This window comes from Cnephaeus nilssonii (assembly GCF_951640355.1).
Source record: "Cnephaeus nilssonii genome assembly, chromosome: Y".
Classification (NCBI taxonomy): domain Eukaryota; kingdom Metazoa; phylum Chordata; class Mammalia; order Chiroptera; family Vespertilionidae; genus Cnephaeus; species Cnephaeus nilssonii.
Window position 1 is genome coordinate 3,522,354 of NC_137096.1, and position 16,580 is coordinate 3,538,933.

At 42.3% G+C, this 16,580-nt stretch overlaps 1 protein-coding gene across 1 annotated transcript in view; it reads right to left on the reverse strand.

Moving 5' to 3' along the window:
• Positions 1-16,580, reverse strand: part of LOC307096494 (lysine-specific demethylase 5D-like) — a 67,733-nt gene that overhangs the window by 24,078 nt on the left and 27,075 nt on the right. The window contains 2 exon segments of the mRNA XM_079766161.1: positions 344-506; positions 590-771. Of these exon segments, the coding sequence (XP_079622287.1) occupies positions 344-506; positions 590-771 (345 nt within the window).

Below are 16,580 nucleotides of genomic sequence, written 5' to 3' on the forward strand. Positions count from 1 at the left end.
ACTTCGGCTAGGACATCCCCTGAGGGCTCCCAGTATGTGACAGGGGACAGGCTGGGCTGAGGAGACACCCCCCCACACCCAGTGCATGAATTCTGTGCACCGGGCCCTTAGTTATTAAATAAATATCTCATCTTTCCTTTCTCTTTCTCGTTATGATATTCAAATGATCTGTATAGTTTGGCAGCTTCACAGTAACACAGGAAGGGAAAGAGAGATGAGAGTAAGCCTAGTCTCCAAATCAAAATGCATTTAACTTTATTTCCTCAAAACAAGTTCTTCCTCATTCCTTCCCCACCCTCAAGCAGGATTAAATTCCTTTTGGCCTTTATTTCCAGGTACTCACAGGAACACCATGGGCCATAAGGGTGTTGGGATTCATCAGGGTAACAAGTTGATGTAGAAGGTCAGGCTGGCTATCAAACAACTCAGGTGTCAGCCTCTTCATCACCTGCTCCAAATGCTCTGCTGCCAATGAGGGCACCCCATACCAGGTCTTTGGCTCACCCCTGCTCAGGTAAAGAGAATATATAAAAGTTTGGAAATGTTAAGTGAGTCTTGAGGTCCATCCCAGCCATTGGGTCCTGCTCACCAGTGTAGGTAGTTGATGGAGTAACTCCAGTGGTCCTCAATATGCCAACAAAAGGCTGAGAAAACCATGCCAACATACAGCCATGGAACCTTCATGCCTGAGATGTCTGCATTGATATGGCAAAGAACAGACTGATCCAGCATTGGCATCACATTCAGGTTCCAACCACTGGTCGCATACTCCTGTCAGTTCAGAGATTTGATGGTTCAGTATTAGATAAAGCAAGGCAAACTAAGCCAGACGTATACAGAATAACATAAACAATCAAATAAACAAAAATATGGAATGATAAAAAAAGTTAATAACAGTGAATGCTATCTGAATAATGCATCCATTCCTAATTAAAAAAAACAACTCTAAAAATGGTTTAAATGAATGAAAAACTTTAATATACAATATATCCATCATATTCAATGCTTAACAGACACCATTAGAAGCAATTTCATTATCTGCCATTGTTTTAGAAGCAACAGCCAAAACAGCCAGAGGAAATAAAACACCTGAATATAAAAACTAGAAAAATGACAGAATTGTACTTATCAATCGTATTCCTGAAAATCCTCTCCAAAAATTCCTAAGTACTTAATATATATAACTTCAATTTTATACTACATTGTAGTTAACTATTCAGAGAAATCATAAAGAACGGCGAAGTGGAAGAAATATTTAAGAGTATAAAACCTAAAAAAATTAAAGTGTTTTACAAATGAAAGTTCTAAAACTAATGTGTGACTTGGATCATTAATAGTTTTGCTGGCCAAAACTTAACATAGAGACCTCAACCTAAGGTTATGACATTTCCCATTAATTTTACTGTCAAAAAGTTAATATTACTGAAACTAAAGAGTGTTGGGAAAAGAAATCTCTAAACATAGTCAATATACTTTCCTGCCTCTGTAAGAGAACAAAACAAACCAAATGCTCCTGAGAGTTCTGATCCATTACTTGTCATCAGAGAAATTTAAACCAGAATACACACTTACAAAAACATGCCAAGTAAAAAGTGGATTCGAGTTTTGAATTGTTGTATCCTCAGTCATTAGCAGAAAATATGATTGGTGGGAGTGAAATGACTGAAAACTTTTTGAGACAACATCAAACTACACAAACACAACTAATAAGAGTATAGACAATATACTTATCAATATATTACAAAACAGAACACAGCAAAAGCAGCAGGAAGAAAATTTTCCTTAATCTTAACCAGAAAACTCTAAAAGATATTCAGGAATCTACACTAATAAAAGAGAAACATGCCAATTGACCATCACTCCGCTACGCCCACCAGCCAATCAGAGTGAGTATGCAAATAAACCCAACAAAGATGGTGGTTAATTTGCATTCACAGTTGCCAAGTGAAGACTGAAGACAGCATAGAAGGAAGAAGGAGAGAAAAAGGGAAAGCAGAAAGTGGGGTGGTGGTGGCAGCAGGACAGAAAGCACGGGGCATTAGCTGCGGGAGAAACAGTGCGGGGGGGTTGGGGGTGCAGGGGTAGCAGCGGTGGGAGGAAAAGCACCGGGTGGTGGCAGCGGCGTTGGGAGGGAAGCCAGCCTGTTTGGGCTTGGCTCAGGCGCAGGAAGCCCTGTTCTTGCAGGAATCTTCTTGCAATGGGCCTCTAGTTATAAATATAAAAAAAAAAATACAATTAATATTAGAAACCTGAAGAGTAAAAGTGGTCCAACAGTAATTAACTTTTAAGAAAGTTGATAAATTTTAAAATTACTTTTAATAAATTACTGACAACACAGGAGCAAGAGAAAAAAAGGAAATATGAGACAGATTAAGAACCATGAAGATGAAGTTAGAATAAGAACATAAGATTATTGCATTTTATGATAGACGGATTTAAGGTAGAAAGAAGTTATATTGGACGGGTCAATGCCCAAGAATTTTCTAGAATTGATGAAAATTGAATCCTCAGATTTGAGAAACACAGTATCAAAAAAATTTGCATTAGTCAGGAGAGATCTTATAGCAATGAGAAAAGAAAAACAGATTAAAGTACATATAAATTAATGTAATATTTACAATTAATGTCTCAAAGGTAAGAATATACCAATTATTTTTAATTTTCTGAAAGAAAGTAACTCCCAAACCAGATTTGTACATTGCCAGAAAAATACTTACTTAAGAATAAAGCTAAAGGAACACATTTTTTTAGTCAAATAAAAAATATTTAAAATCTCAATTTGCAAAATTTTGAAAGAATTTACTATGGAAGTAAAAATAGCACACAAAAAAAAAGATTGGGGTTTCAAGAAGGGTAAACAAACAAAAGGTATACATGTGACCAAATCTATATGAAACATGAAAATGTAAACTGATAAAAATATTAAGAATGCACACTGAGCATATTGTTTTGTGTCGATTTCTGGGTTCTCTGTTCTGTTCCATTGGTCTTATGTCTGTTCTTGTGCCAGGACCAGGCTGTTTTGAGAACCGTGACTTGGTAATATAGCTTGATACCTGGTATTGTGAACTTTCCAACTTTGTTCTTCTTTCTCAGGATTGCTACAGCTAATTCGGAGTCTTTTTTTATTCCAGATGAATTTTTGGAGTTTGTTCTAGATCTGTGAAACATGCCATTGGTATTTTAATGGGGATTACATTAAATTTATAGATTGCTTTGGGTAGTATGGACATTTTAATGACGTTGATTATACCAATCCATTAGCAGGGTATATTCTTCCATTTGTTTCTGTCCTCCTCTATCTGTTTTTTTCAATGTCCAGTAGTTTTCCTGAATACAGGTCTTTTCTTTAAAATATATTTTATTGATTTTTTACAGAGAGGAAGGGAGAGGAATAGAGAGTTAGAAACATCAATGAGAGAGTAACATCGATCAGCTGCGTCCTGCACACTCCTTACTTAGTATGTGCCCACAAACCAAGGTACATGCCCTTGAAGGGAATCGAACCTGGAACCCTTGAGTCTATCAACTGAGCCAAACCGGTTAGGGCTGAATACAGGTCTTTTACCTTCTTGGTTAAGTTTATTCCTAAGTATCTTAATTTTTTTTTCCAATGGTAAATGGGATTGTTGGTTTAATTTCCCTTTCTGAGAGTTCATTATCCTATCTAATAATAGACAAATATGCAAGTTGACCATACCTCCGACACACCCACAAGTCACGCCCACAAGCCACGCCCACCATCCAATCAGAGCGAGTATGCAAATTAACCCAAACCAAGATGGCTACAGCCACAGACAGCAAGGTTTCCTAGGTAACAGAGGAAGCCAAGCTTTCCACCTGCCCTTGCCAGGCCTAAGCCTCCACTCAAGCTACAAAGTCTGAATTATAGAAGGTAAACAAATTCAAACAAATGCGGCAGAATGGAGCTTGAGAGAGCAGGCCAGGGTTGCCGCCGGCAACACGGGAAGCAAAGCTTTCCGCACACCCTGGCCGGGCCCACCCGCTTAAGGCAACAAAGTTTCAATTATAACCCCAACACAAATGGCTGCCGGCCTCAGAGGGAGCCCCAGGCTTGGCTCTGCTCCAGGCTACAAAGTTCCAATTGTAGAAGGAAAATAAATTCCAGATACCAGGGCCTCCTCTTGGGTTGCCAGGGGATGTGGCCGGCCTGCAAACCATCACAGGCCCCTCGCTCAGGCCGCCCCACACCCCAAGGGAACCCCCGCCTGATCCGGGACGCCCTTCAGGGCAAACCAGCTGGCCCCCACCCCTGTACCAGGCCTCTATCCTATCTAATAAAAGAGTAATATGCAGATTGATCATCACTGCAACACACAATATAGCTGCCCCCATGTGGTCAAAGATCCTGCTCCCATGTGGACACAAGATGGCCACCACAAGATGGCCAGCAGGAGAGGGCAGTTGGGAGGCAACCGGCCTGCAAGGGAAGGCAGTTGGGAGGCACGCTGCCTGCAAGGGAGGGCAGTTGAGAGGGACCAAGCCTGCAAGGGAGGGCAGTTGGAAGTGATCAACCCTGCAGGAGAGGGCAGTTAGGGGTGACCAGGCCGGCAGAGGAGGTAAGTTGGGGGCAAACAGGCTGGCAGCAGAGTGGTTAGGGGGTGATCAGGCTGGCAGGCAGAAGCGGTTAGGGGCAATCAGGAAGGCAGGCAGGCAAGCAGTTGGGAGCCAGCAGTCCTGAATTGTGAGAGGGATGTCCGACGGATCGGGCCTAAACGGGCAGTCGGACATCCCTCCACGGGTCCCATATTGGAGAGGGTAAAGGCTGGGCTGAGGGACAACACCCCACCGTGCACGAATTTCGTGCACCGGGCCTCAAGTCCTATATAATAATCCTATATAATAAAAGGATAATGTGCAAATTGACCCTAACAGTGGGACAACAGCAATGACTGGTTGCTATAACATGCAGTGAGAGCAGCTCCCCGTCGGGGAAATCTGTCAGTGCGCACAGAGGGCTCCCCTTCGGGGAATTTGGCTTGCGGGTCACAGCTCCCCCTTCTGGGAATCTTAGAGCGTGCACAGAAGGGCTTCCCTTTGGGGAAGTTGGCGCGCAGGACGGACTCCGCCCCCCTTCCGGGACTCTGGGAGAGTGCACCACGGAGCCAGCTCACCTTCAGGATTTTAAGAATGTGCGCTCTAGCCGGTTTGGCTCAGTAGAGAGAGCACACACAGGACGCAGCTCCACTTCAGGGAATTTGGCACGCCGGACACAGCTGCCTGGGATCCCTGACTCACAGCGCATTCACACTAAGAGACAGCGACCCCAATTGTTGGTGCGTGCACACACAGGGACCCTGATTCTCAATGAGAAACCGCACAAGACAACAGAGACTTTAACACTCGAGTCTTGGTGCAGACACAGGGAAACTCTGACTCCTGGCACATCCTAAGGAACTCATTTTCGGCGCATACCAACAGTGTGGTGCAGACAGGGCCCCTGATTCCAAGTGTGCACACGAGACCACACGGAACACTGGGGACACTGACCCTGGGCAAGTCTGGTTCCCACCAACCAAAGGCAGCCACACGTCCTATTGTCAGAGCACTTCAGTGAAACTCGGGTGGAGCGAAGTCCCCACAGCACTCGGCCCAGGTCCACGCAAACGGAAACTTGAGCTTCCTGGTAATAGCCAGAATGGGGAAACGAAATAACTCACAGAGGAAAGAAAATGTGGAGTCGCCAAGAAAGGAAATTAGTGAAACTGAAGCTTGCAACATGACCGAAAAGGAGTTCAGAGTAATGGTCGTGGAATTTATACATCGGATGGATGAGAAAATCAACAACTTATGCAAGAATCAGGAAGAAATGAAAAGTGATATAGCTACAATCAAAAACACCATGGAAAGTTTCAACAGTAGACTACAAGAAGCAGAGGACCGAATTAGTGAGTTAGAAGATCAGGTACAGAAACAAGCTCAATCTGAACAGCAATTGGAGAAAAAAATTAAAAAGCAGGAGGAAAGCCTAAGGGAGCTTCAGGACAACATGAAACGAAGTAACATGCGTATAATAGGGCTGCCAGAAGGACAAGAAGAGCAGCAGGGATTAGAAAATCTATTTGAAGAAATAATGACAGAAAACTTCCCGGATATGGGAAAGATAAAAGTTACGCAAGTAAAGAGAGTCCCAAGCAGGATCAACCCCAAAAGACCCACACCAAGACATGTCATAATTTCAAGGGCAAATATAAATGATAAAGAGAGAATCCTAAAGGCGGCAAGAGAGAGACAGAGAGTTACCTACAAAGGAACACCCATCAGATTGTCAAATGATTACTCATCAGAAACACAACAAGCTAGAAGTGAATGGAAGGAGGTATACAAAGTGTTGCAAAGCAAAGGACTGAATCCAAGAATACTATATCCAGCAAGACTATCAATCAAAATTGAAGGGGAAATCAGGAGCTTTGCAGACAAAAAAAGCCTCAGGGAGTTTATCACCACCAAACCAGCAATGCAAGAATTGCTAAAGGGAATACTGTAAAAAGAAGAAATAAACAGGTAAGAAGGAATACAGACACAAAAATAGATATGACTGCAAACAAATACCTTTCAGTAATAACTTTAAATGTAAACGGACTAAATGCTCCAATCAAAAGACATCGAGTAGCTGAATGGATAAAAAAACACGACCCATGTATATGCTGTCTACAAGAGACCCACCTCAGAACAAGAGACTCACACAGATTGAAAGTGAAGGGATGGAAAAATATCTTTCAGGCAAATGGAAATGAAAAAAAAGCTGGGGTAGCAATACTTATATCTGACAAAATAGACCTCAAAGTAAATGCCATAACAAGAGATAAGGAAGGCCACTTCATAATACTAAAGGGAGAAATCCAACAAGAAGAAATAATTCTGGTAAACATATACGCTCCCAATATAGGAGCACCCAAATACATAAGAAAACTCCTGGAGGATATCAAGGGAGAGATTAATAGCAATACAATCATAGTAGGAGACTTTAATACCCCACTATCACCACTGGACAAATCCTCTAAACAAAAAATCAGCAAAGAAACAGCAATCCTAAATGACTCACTAGACCAGATGGAATTAATTGACATCTTCAGAACATTTCACCCCAAAGCCACAGAATATACATTCTTCTCAAGTGCACATGGGTCATTTTCAAAGATAGACCATATGCTGGGTCACAGGCAAAGTCTCTTCAAATTCAAGAAGATAGAAATTATATCAAGCATCTTCTCAGATCACAGTGGCATAAAACTGGAAATCAACTACAATAAATACAATCCAAAGAAATCAAACACATGGAGACTAAACAGCATGCTATTAAACAAGGACTGGGTCACCAGAGAGATCAAGGAAGAAATAAAAAACATCATGGCAACAAATGACAATGAAAACACAACAATCCAAAATCTATGGGACACAGCGAAAGCAGTCTTGAGAGGGAAGTTCATAGCTCTACAAGCCTATTGCAAAAAACAAGAAACAATGGTAATAAATTACTTAACCCTACAACTCAAAGAGCTAGAAAAAGCGCAGCAAGAAAAGCCCAGTGTAACCAGAAGGAAGGAAATAACAAAGATCAGAGCGGAGATAAATGACATAGAGACCAAAGAAACAATACGTAAGATCAACAAAAACAAGAGCTGGTTCTTTGAAAGGATAAACAAGATTGATAGACCTCTAGCCAGGCTCACCAAGAAGCAAAGAGAGAGGACCCAAATAAACAAAATCAGAAATGAAAGAGGTGAAATAACAACAGACCCTTCTGAGATACAAAGGATTGTTACAAAATACTACGAACAACTCTATTCCAACAAACTGGACAACCTGGAGGAAATGGACATATTCCTAGAAAAATATAACCTTCCAAAAATCAATCAAGAAGAATCTAAACAGCTCAATAGGCCAATAACTATGGACGAAATTGAAGCCGTCATCAAAAAGCTTCCGGCAAACAAAAGCCCGGGGCCTGATGGCTTCACAGGAGAGTTTTACCAAACATTCAAGGAAGAACTAAAACCTATCCTCCTCAGACTATTCCAAAAAATTCAAGTGGACGGAACACTTCCAAGCTCCTTCTATGAAGCCAGCATCACCCTAATACCAAAACCAGATAAAGACAACACAATGAAAGAGAATTACAGACCAATATCCCTCATGAACATAGATGCCAAAATCCTCAACAAAATTCTAGCAAATCGGCTCCAGCAGTACATCAGAAAGATCATACACCATGACCAAGTAGGATTTATCTCAGGAATGCAAGGATGGTACAATATCCGCAAATCAATAAACCTGATACATCACATAAACAAATTGAAAGATAAAAATCACATAGTCATATCAATTGATGCAGAAAAAGCATTTGACAAAATCCAACACCCTTTCTTGATAAAAACTCTCAACAAGATGGGAATAAAAGGCTCATACCTCAACATAATACAAGCTATATATGATAAACCCACAGCAAACATCATACTCAATGGAAAAAAACTAAAAACATTTCCCCTAAGAACAGGAACAAGACAGGGATGCCCACTCTCACCACTCCTGTTTGACATAGTACTGGAAGTATTAGCCATTGCAATTAGACAAGAAGAAGAAATAAAAGGCATCCAAATTGGAAAAGAACAAGTAAAGCTGTCTTTATTTGCAGACGACATGATATTGTACATAAAGAATCCGAAAGACTCCGTCAAAAAACTAATAGACTTAATAAATGAATTCGGCAATGTAGCAGGATACAAAATTAACGCCAAGAAATCTATGGCCTTTCTATACACCAATAGTGAACTTACAGACAGAGAGACTAAAAAGGCAATCCCATTTACCATCGCACCAAAAAAATTAAGATACCTAGGAATAAGCTTAACTAAGGAGGTAAAAGACCTATACACGGAAAACTACAGGACACTGAAAAAAGAGATAGAGGAAGACGTAAACAGATGGAAGAACATACCATGTTCATGGATTGGTAGAATCAACATCATTAAAATGTCCATACTACCCAAAGCAATCTATAGATTCAATGCACTCCCCATTAAAATACCAACGGCATATTTCACAGACCTTGAAAGAACTCTCCAAAAATTCATCTGGAATAAAAAAAGACCCCGAATAGCCACAGCAATCCTGAGAAAGAAGAATAAAGTAGGAGGGATCTCAATACCAGATTTCAAGCTGTATTACAAAGCCACTCTTCTCAAAACAGCCTGGTACTGGCACAAGGACAGACATATAGATCAATGGAACAGAATAGAGAATCCAGATATTCACCCAAACCACTATGCTCAATTAATATTTGACAAAGGAGGCATGAACATACAATGGAATAAAGACAGTCTCTTCAATAAATGGTGTTGGGAAAATTGGGCAGATACATGCAAAAAAATGAAGCTTGATCACCAACTTACGCCATACACAAAAATAAACTCAAAATGGATACAGGACTTAAACATAAGACGGGAAACCATAAAAATACTAGAGCAATCCACAGGCAGCAAAATCTCAGACATATGCCAAAAGAAATTCTTCACTGACACTGCCCCTAGGGCAATGGAAGCTAAAGAGAAAATTAACAAATGGGACTACATAAAAATAAAAAGCTTTTTCACAGCAAAAGAAACCATCAACAAAACAACAAGAAGGCCCACTGCATGGGAGAACATATTTGCAAATGGCATCACTGATAAAGGTTTAATCTCCAACATCTACAGGCAGCTTATACAACTTAATAAAAGGAAGATAAATGATCCAATAAAAAAATGGGCAACAGACCTAAATAGAATCTTTTCAAAAGAAGACAGAAGGAAGGCCAAGAGACACATGAAAACATGCTCAAAGTCACTAATTATCCGAGAGATGCAAATCAAAACAACAATGCGGTACCATCTCACACCTGTCAGAATGGCTATCATCAACAAATCAACAGACGACAAGTGTTGGCGAGGATGCGGATAAAAAGGAACCCTCGTGCACTGCTGGTGGGAATGCAGATTGGTGCAGCCACTGTGGAGAACAGTATGGAGTTTCCTCAAAAAACTGAAAATGGAACTCCCATTTGACCCAGTAATCCCACTCCTGGGAATATATCCGAAGAAACTAGAAACACCAATCAGAAAGGATATATGCACCCCTATGTTCATAGCAGCACAATTCACCATAGCTAAGATTTGGAAACAGCCTAGGTGCCCGTCAGCAGATGACTGGATCAGAAAACTGTGGTACATCTACACAATGGAATACTATGCTGCCATAAAAAAGAAGGAATTCTCATCATTTGCAGCAACCTGGATGGAATTGGAGAACATTATGTTAAGTGAAATAAGTCAGTCAATGAAAGAAAAATACCACATGATCTCACTCATTTATGGATAACAAAGAACATTATAAAATTGAACAAAAAGATAGATACAGAGACAGTAAAGCATCAAACAGACTGTCAAATTACAGGGGGAAGGTTAGGGAGAGGTGGGGGAGGTAAGAGATCAATCAAAGGACTTGTATGCATGCATATAAGCATAACCAATGGACGCAAAACTCTGGGGGTTGAGGGCATATATGGGAGTGGGGTGGGGGGGGCAATGGTAAGATATGTACACATATAATACCTTAATAAAAAAAATTGGAAAGAAAAAAAAACATGCAGTGACCTCCAGTGGGCAGACACTCAATGCAGGAGCTGACCCCTGGTGGTCAGTGTTCTTTCACAGGGGAGCACCACTCAGCCATGTCTCATGGCTGGCCAGGACAGTGGCGGGAGCCTCTCCGTGGCAGTGCTAAGGATGTTCGACTAATGGCTTAGGTTCGCTCTCTGTTCTAAGCTGTTAGTCGGACAACCCCCAAGGGCTCCCAGGCTGCGTGAGGGATGTCTGACTGCCAGCTTAGGCCCTTTTCCCTGTGGAATGGGCCTAAGCCAGCAGGTGGACATCCCCCAAGGGCTCCAAGACTGTATAAGAGCGCAGGTCAGGCTGAGGGATCCCTCGAGTGCACAAATTTTCATGCACCAGGCCTCTAATTGGTGTATAAAAATGCAATAGATTTCTGGGTGTTAACTTTGCATCCTGCTATGTTGCCGAATTCATTTATTAAAACTAGCAGTATTTTAATGGCGTCTTTAGGGTTTTCTATGTACCTTATCATGTCACCTGCAAAAATGAGTTTTATTTCTTCACCAATTTGGATGCCTTTTATTTCCTCTCCTAGTCTGATCGCTATGGCTAGCACTTCCAAGTAGCATGTTGAAGAGGAGTGGTGAAAGTGGGCAACCTTGTCTTGTTAGTGTTCTTAGGGGAAATGGTTTTAGTTTTTGCTCATTGAGTATGTTGTTGTATGTAAGTTTGGTATATAAGTCTTTTATTATGTTGAAGTATGATGCTTTTAATCCCACATTATTGTGAGTTTTTATTTAAAAAAAGGATGTTGATCTTGAAGGTGAGAGTTGTTGCGATTAGGAGCCCAGCCTCACCACCACCCATCCAGGCCTCCAAAAACCTGAACAGCCGCAACAATCCTGAGAAAGAAGAACAAAGTAGGAGGGATCACAATACCAGATATCAAGCTGTATTACAAAGCCACTGTTCTCAAAACAGTCTGGTACTGGCACAAGAACAGACATATAGACCAGTGGAACAGAAGTCAACACAGTCTCTTCAATAAATGGTGCTGGGAAAATTGGACAGATACATGCAAAAAAATGAAACTAGACTACCAACTTATACCATACACAAAAATAAACTCAAAATGGATAAAAGACTTAAATGTAAGATGTGAAACCATCAAAATCCTACCAAAAGCCATTAGCAGCAAAATTTCAGACATCTCTCATAGCAATATTTACAGATACATCTCCTAGGACAATGTAAACTAAGCAGAAATTAAACCAATGGGACTATCTACACTAATAAAAGAGAAATATGCAAATTGACCATCACTTCAGGATGCCCACCAGCCAATCAGGAGTGAGTAAGCAAATTAACCTCAATGCCTCCATGGAGACTGACAGCAGTGAGGAGGCAGCTCACAGCATGGCCTGCTTGGCCCTCACCGAGGCAACCCGTGGGCAGGCAAGCAGGGCCACAGACAGCTCCCAGCATGGCCTGCTTGGCCGTCGCCACGGCGAACCAAGAGCAGGCAAGCATGGTCGCAAGCAGCACCCAGCACAGCCTCAGCAACCCGGGAGCAGTGAAGCGCAACCCGCAGGCAGCACCCAGCATGGCCTGCTCTACCGTCGCCATGGTGTGGGAGCAGGCAGGCTCTGAAGAGAGTAAAGAACCATGGGGAGTGGGCCTAAGCTGTCAGTAGGACATCCCCTGAGGGCTCCCAGATTGGAGAGGGTGCAGGTCAGGCTGAGGGATACCCCCTCATGCACGAATTTCATGCAATGCACCTCTAGTATCAAAATAAAAAGCTTCTGCACAGCAAAAGAAACCATCAACAAAATAACAAGATAGCCCAGTGCATGGGAGAACATACTTGCCAATGATACATCCAATAAGGGGTTAACTTCCAAAATTTACAGGAAACTCATACAACTTATTAAAAGGAAGACAAACATTCTAATTAAAAATGGGAAAAGAACCTAAATAGGCACTTCACCAAAATGGACAATCAGAAGGCCAAGCGACTTATTAAAAAAATACTCGGAGAGAAACCAAGATGGCAGCATAGGTAAACACCTGAACTTGCCGCCTCACACAAGAACTTCAAAACTACAACTAAAAGACAAAATGGACATCATCCAGAACCACAGGAAGACTGGCTGAGTAGAAATTCTACAACTAGAAGGAAAGAGAAAAAAGCACACTGAGACTCAGAGGAGGTGCAGAAGGCAGAGTACTAAGGCGTGCGCACGGAGGTCTGGCAACTAAGTACGCGGCTGGCTTTTTCAAGCTGGAGGGAGACAAGCACCCAACTGCTCTGAACTTCAGTTCCGGGCAAGACTCTGGGGACCCAGACTCATACAGGGAGAAACTGGACTGTCTGGCATCGGGCAGAACTCGAGGGCGGCTTTCTCTCAGAGGTGCTTGCAGCAATTACCAAGGGACACTGAGACACAGGGGCCAATTAGGGCAGGGCTGACGGGAAGCCATTGCTGATTGCTCCATCCTGAGACTCAGCCCCATCAAAGCTGTGCACAGAGGCTTTTGCAGATGAATGGCCTGGTCCTTTGAAATCTAAACTTACCTATCAAACTGCAGCTGAGTTAGAGACCCAGAACATCCAAAAGTAGGCCCAAAGCCCTGCAGCAGCTTGCACTGCTTCACAGCTGGGCCTAATCTGGGCACCTCCAAAACCCAAACAAAGAAGAGGAATCTGCAGATCTCTCCGTAGCTCCTGCAGAGTGGCCTCAGTCAGAAGCTAAATTTGCACCTCCTTGGAGATTCAAGAGCCAGTGTACCCAGGGGTCAGAGTAGGACCATCCAGATTACAACTCATCAGATCCATAAGGGACACACTCAGGGGGCAGACTCAGTGAGCACCAAAGCCCCACTGAAGCAAGTCTTGCCTCATAAGGGTGTCTCCAGCACAGAAGTTCTCCCATTGTAGACACAGCTGATCCTCACAGTCAATTGGCCTGGAGGTCAATTTCTCCCAGTGATACCAACAATAATCAAGGCTTAACTACAACAAGACTGTGCACAAAGCCCACGAAGGGATGCACCAAGGTAACTGGGGAGGCTGAGCCACTGGGCCCTATAGGACACCTACCACACAAAGCCACTCTATAAACTCAGGGAAGTGGCCAAAATGCGGAGACAAAGAAACAGGTTATAAGTGAAAGAAATGGAGGAAAGCAAACTACTGGATATAGAGTTCAAAACCACGGTTTTGAGGTTTCTCAAGAATTTTCTAGAAAAGACCGATAAATTTAGTGAGACCCTCGAGGATGTGAAAATGGACCAATTAAAATTAAGTATACACTGACTGAAATAAAAAATAATATACAGAGATCCAACAGCAGACTAGAGGATCGGAAGACTCAAGTCAAAGTTTTGATATACAAAGAAGCAAAAACCACCCAGCTGGGAAAGCAAAAAGGAAAAAGAATCCAAAAATATGAAGATAGTGTAAGGAGCCTCTGGGACAACTTCAAGCGCATCAACATCCGAATTATTGGGGTGCCAGAAGAAGAGAGAGAGCAAGATACTGAAAACCTATTTGAAGAAAAAATGACAGAAAATTTCCCCCACCTGGTGAAAGAAATAGACTTACAAGACCAGGAAGCGCAGAGAACCCCAAACAAAAGGAATCCAAAGAGGACCACACCAAGACACATCATAATTAAAATGCCAAGAGCAAAAGACAAAGAGAAAATATTAAAAGCAGCAAGAGAAAAACAGTTAGTTACCTACAAGGGAGTACCCATACGACTCAGCTGATTTCTCAACAGCAACTATGAAAGCCAGATGGAAGTGGCAAGAAATATTCAAAGTGATAAATAACAAGAACCTACAACCAAGATTACTCTACCCAGCAAAGCTATCATTCAGAATTGAAGGTCAGATAGTTTCCCAGATAAGACAAAGCTAAAGGAGTTCATCACCACCAAACCAGTGTTATATGAAATGCTGAAAGGTATTCTGTAAGAAGAGGAAGAAGAAAAAGATAAAGATAAAAATTATGAACAGCAAATACATATCTATCAACAAGTGAATCTAAAAATGAAGTGAATAAAAAATCTGATGAACAGAATAAACTGGTGAATATAATAGAATCAGGGGCATAGAAAGGGAGTGGACTGACAATCCTTGGGGGGAAAGGGGTGTGGGGGGTGCGGGAAGAGACTGGACAAAAATCGTACACCCTTGGATGAGGACAGTGTAAGGGGGTAAGGGCAGAGGGTGGGGTAGAAACCAGGTGGAGGGGAGCTATGGGGGGAAAAAAAGAGGAACAACTGTAATAATCTTAACAATAAAGATTTAAAAAAAAACATCAAAAAAATGCTCCAAGTCACTAATCATCTGAGAGATGCAAATCAAAATGACAATGAGATACCATCTCACACCTGTCAGAATGGCTATCATCAACAAGTCAACAAATGACAAGTGCTGGCGAGGATGTGGAGAAAAGGGAACCCTTGTGCACTGCTGATGGGAATGCAGACTGGTGCAGACATTATGGAAAACATTATGGAGTTTCCTCAAAAAATTGAAAATGGAACTCACATTTGACCCAGTGATTCCACTTCTAGGGATATATCCCAAGACCTCAGAAACGATATATGCACCCCTATGTTCATAGCAGCACAATTTACCATAGCTAAGATTTGGAAACAGCCTAAGTGTCCATTAGCAGATGAGTGGATTAAAAAGCTGTGGTACATCTACACAATGGAATACTACACAGTTGTAAAAATGAAAGAATTTTTAACATTTGCAATAGCAAAGATGCAACTAGAGAGCATTATGTTAAGCAAAATAATCCAAAGAAAGATAAATATCACATGATCTCATTCATATTTGGAATCTAATGAACAACATAAACTAATGAACAAAAATAGACCCAGAGAAATGGAGACATCAACTGGACTGTTGTCAGGAGCCAAGAGTCAATGACAAATTAATTCTAACATTATTTCAGTAAGCTAATGAAACAGAACCTCATGGAAACTTAGTCCTCACCATTGGCTTACTTCCTCATGCCTGAGGACAAAGCATTCTTCACATAGCTGCCCTTCAACCGCCCCATCCTTTATCTATAGTCAACACCCTTTACGACCTTAGCCAAATTATCTAAGTCCACATGATCCGCTCAGCCCCTATCCCTCCTAGACATCTCCCCTTCTAGAACTTCCTCATACCCCCTCCCCTGCCTGCAGCCCCTGCTGGCAAGCACTGATAGGTCCACAGTTCACTCCCCGCGCCCCACCTCCCACTCCCTGACTTGGATATAAGGCACCGCTGTAAGAATAAAAATTTGAGGCTTGATCAGAAACCCATTTGTCTTGCCTCCATTCTCCGCGTCCCTTGTTTGTCTCATTCTCTTAGGTTCATCTCTGGTGTCCGTGTTGTTGCCCCGCGGGTCGGGGCAAAATGGCGCCCAACGTGGTCTAGAGACCCTCCGACGAGAACATCCACTGGAAAGGCCTGGCCAGGCGACCCTCGGATTGAATTCCGCGACCCTCGGATTAAATTCCGCGACCTTCGGATTAAATTCCGCGACCTTCGGATTAAATTCCGCGACCTTCGGATTAAATTCCGCGACCCTCGGATTAAATTCCGCCCTAGATCGCCGCGCACCCGCCGCGAGTCAGATCGGAGTAAGGTAAGTAGATGATTTTACAAACAAGAATTTCAGAGCATTTTCACCCCTCTCTGCTCGGCTGTTATTATTGGCTTTTCGGGTCAATTCCTCTAGCCCACTAATAAGCAGTCACCTCACCGTATTGGGGAAGAGTTAAGGGTACCCAGTCTCGGTAGTGACAACTCTGAATCACCTGACCTAGTATCCCTGCTTGATTTCTCTGTCGTGAATTTCTCACTGAGTAAATTTGCTCTCCAAACCTTGAGCTTGCTACGAACAAAAGGTCGTTCACCTCATAGACTCAACCACGAGGAGTTCACCTCCCCCGTTCCTAA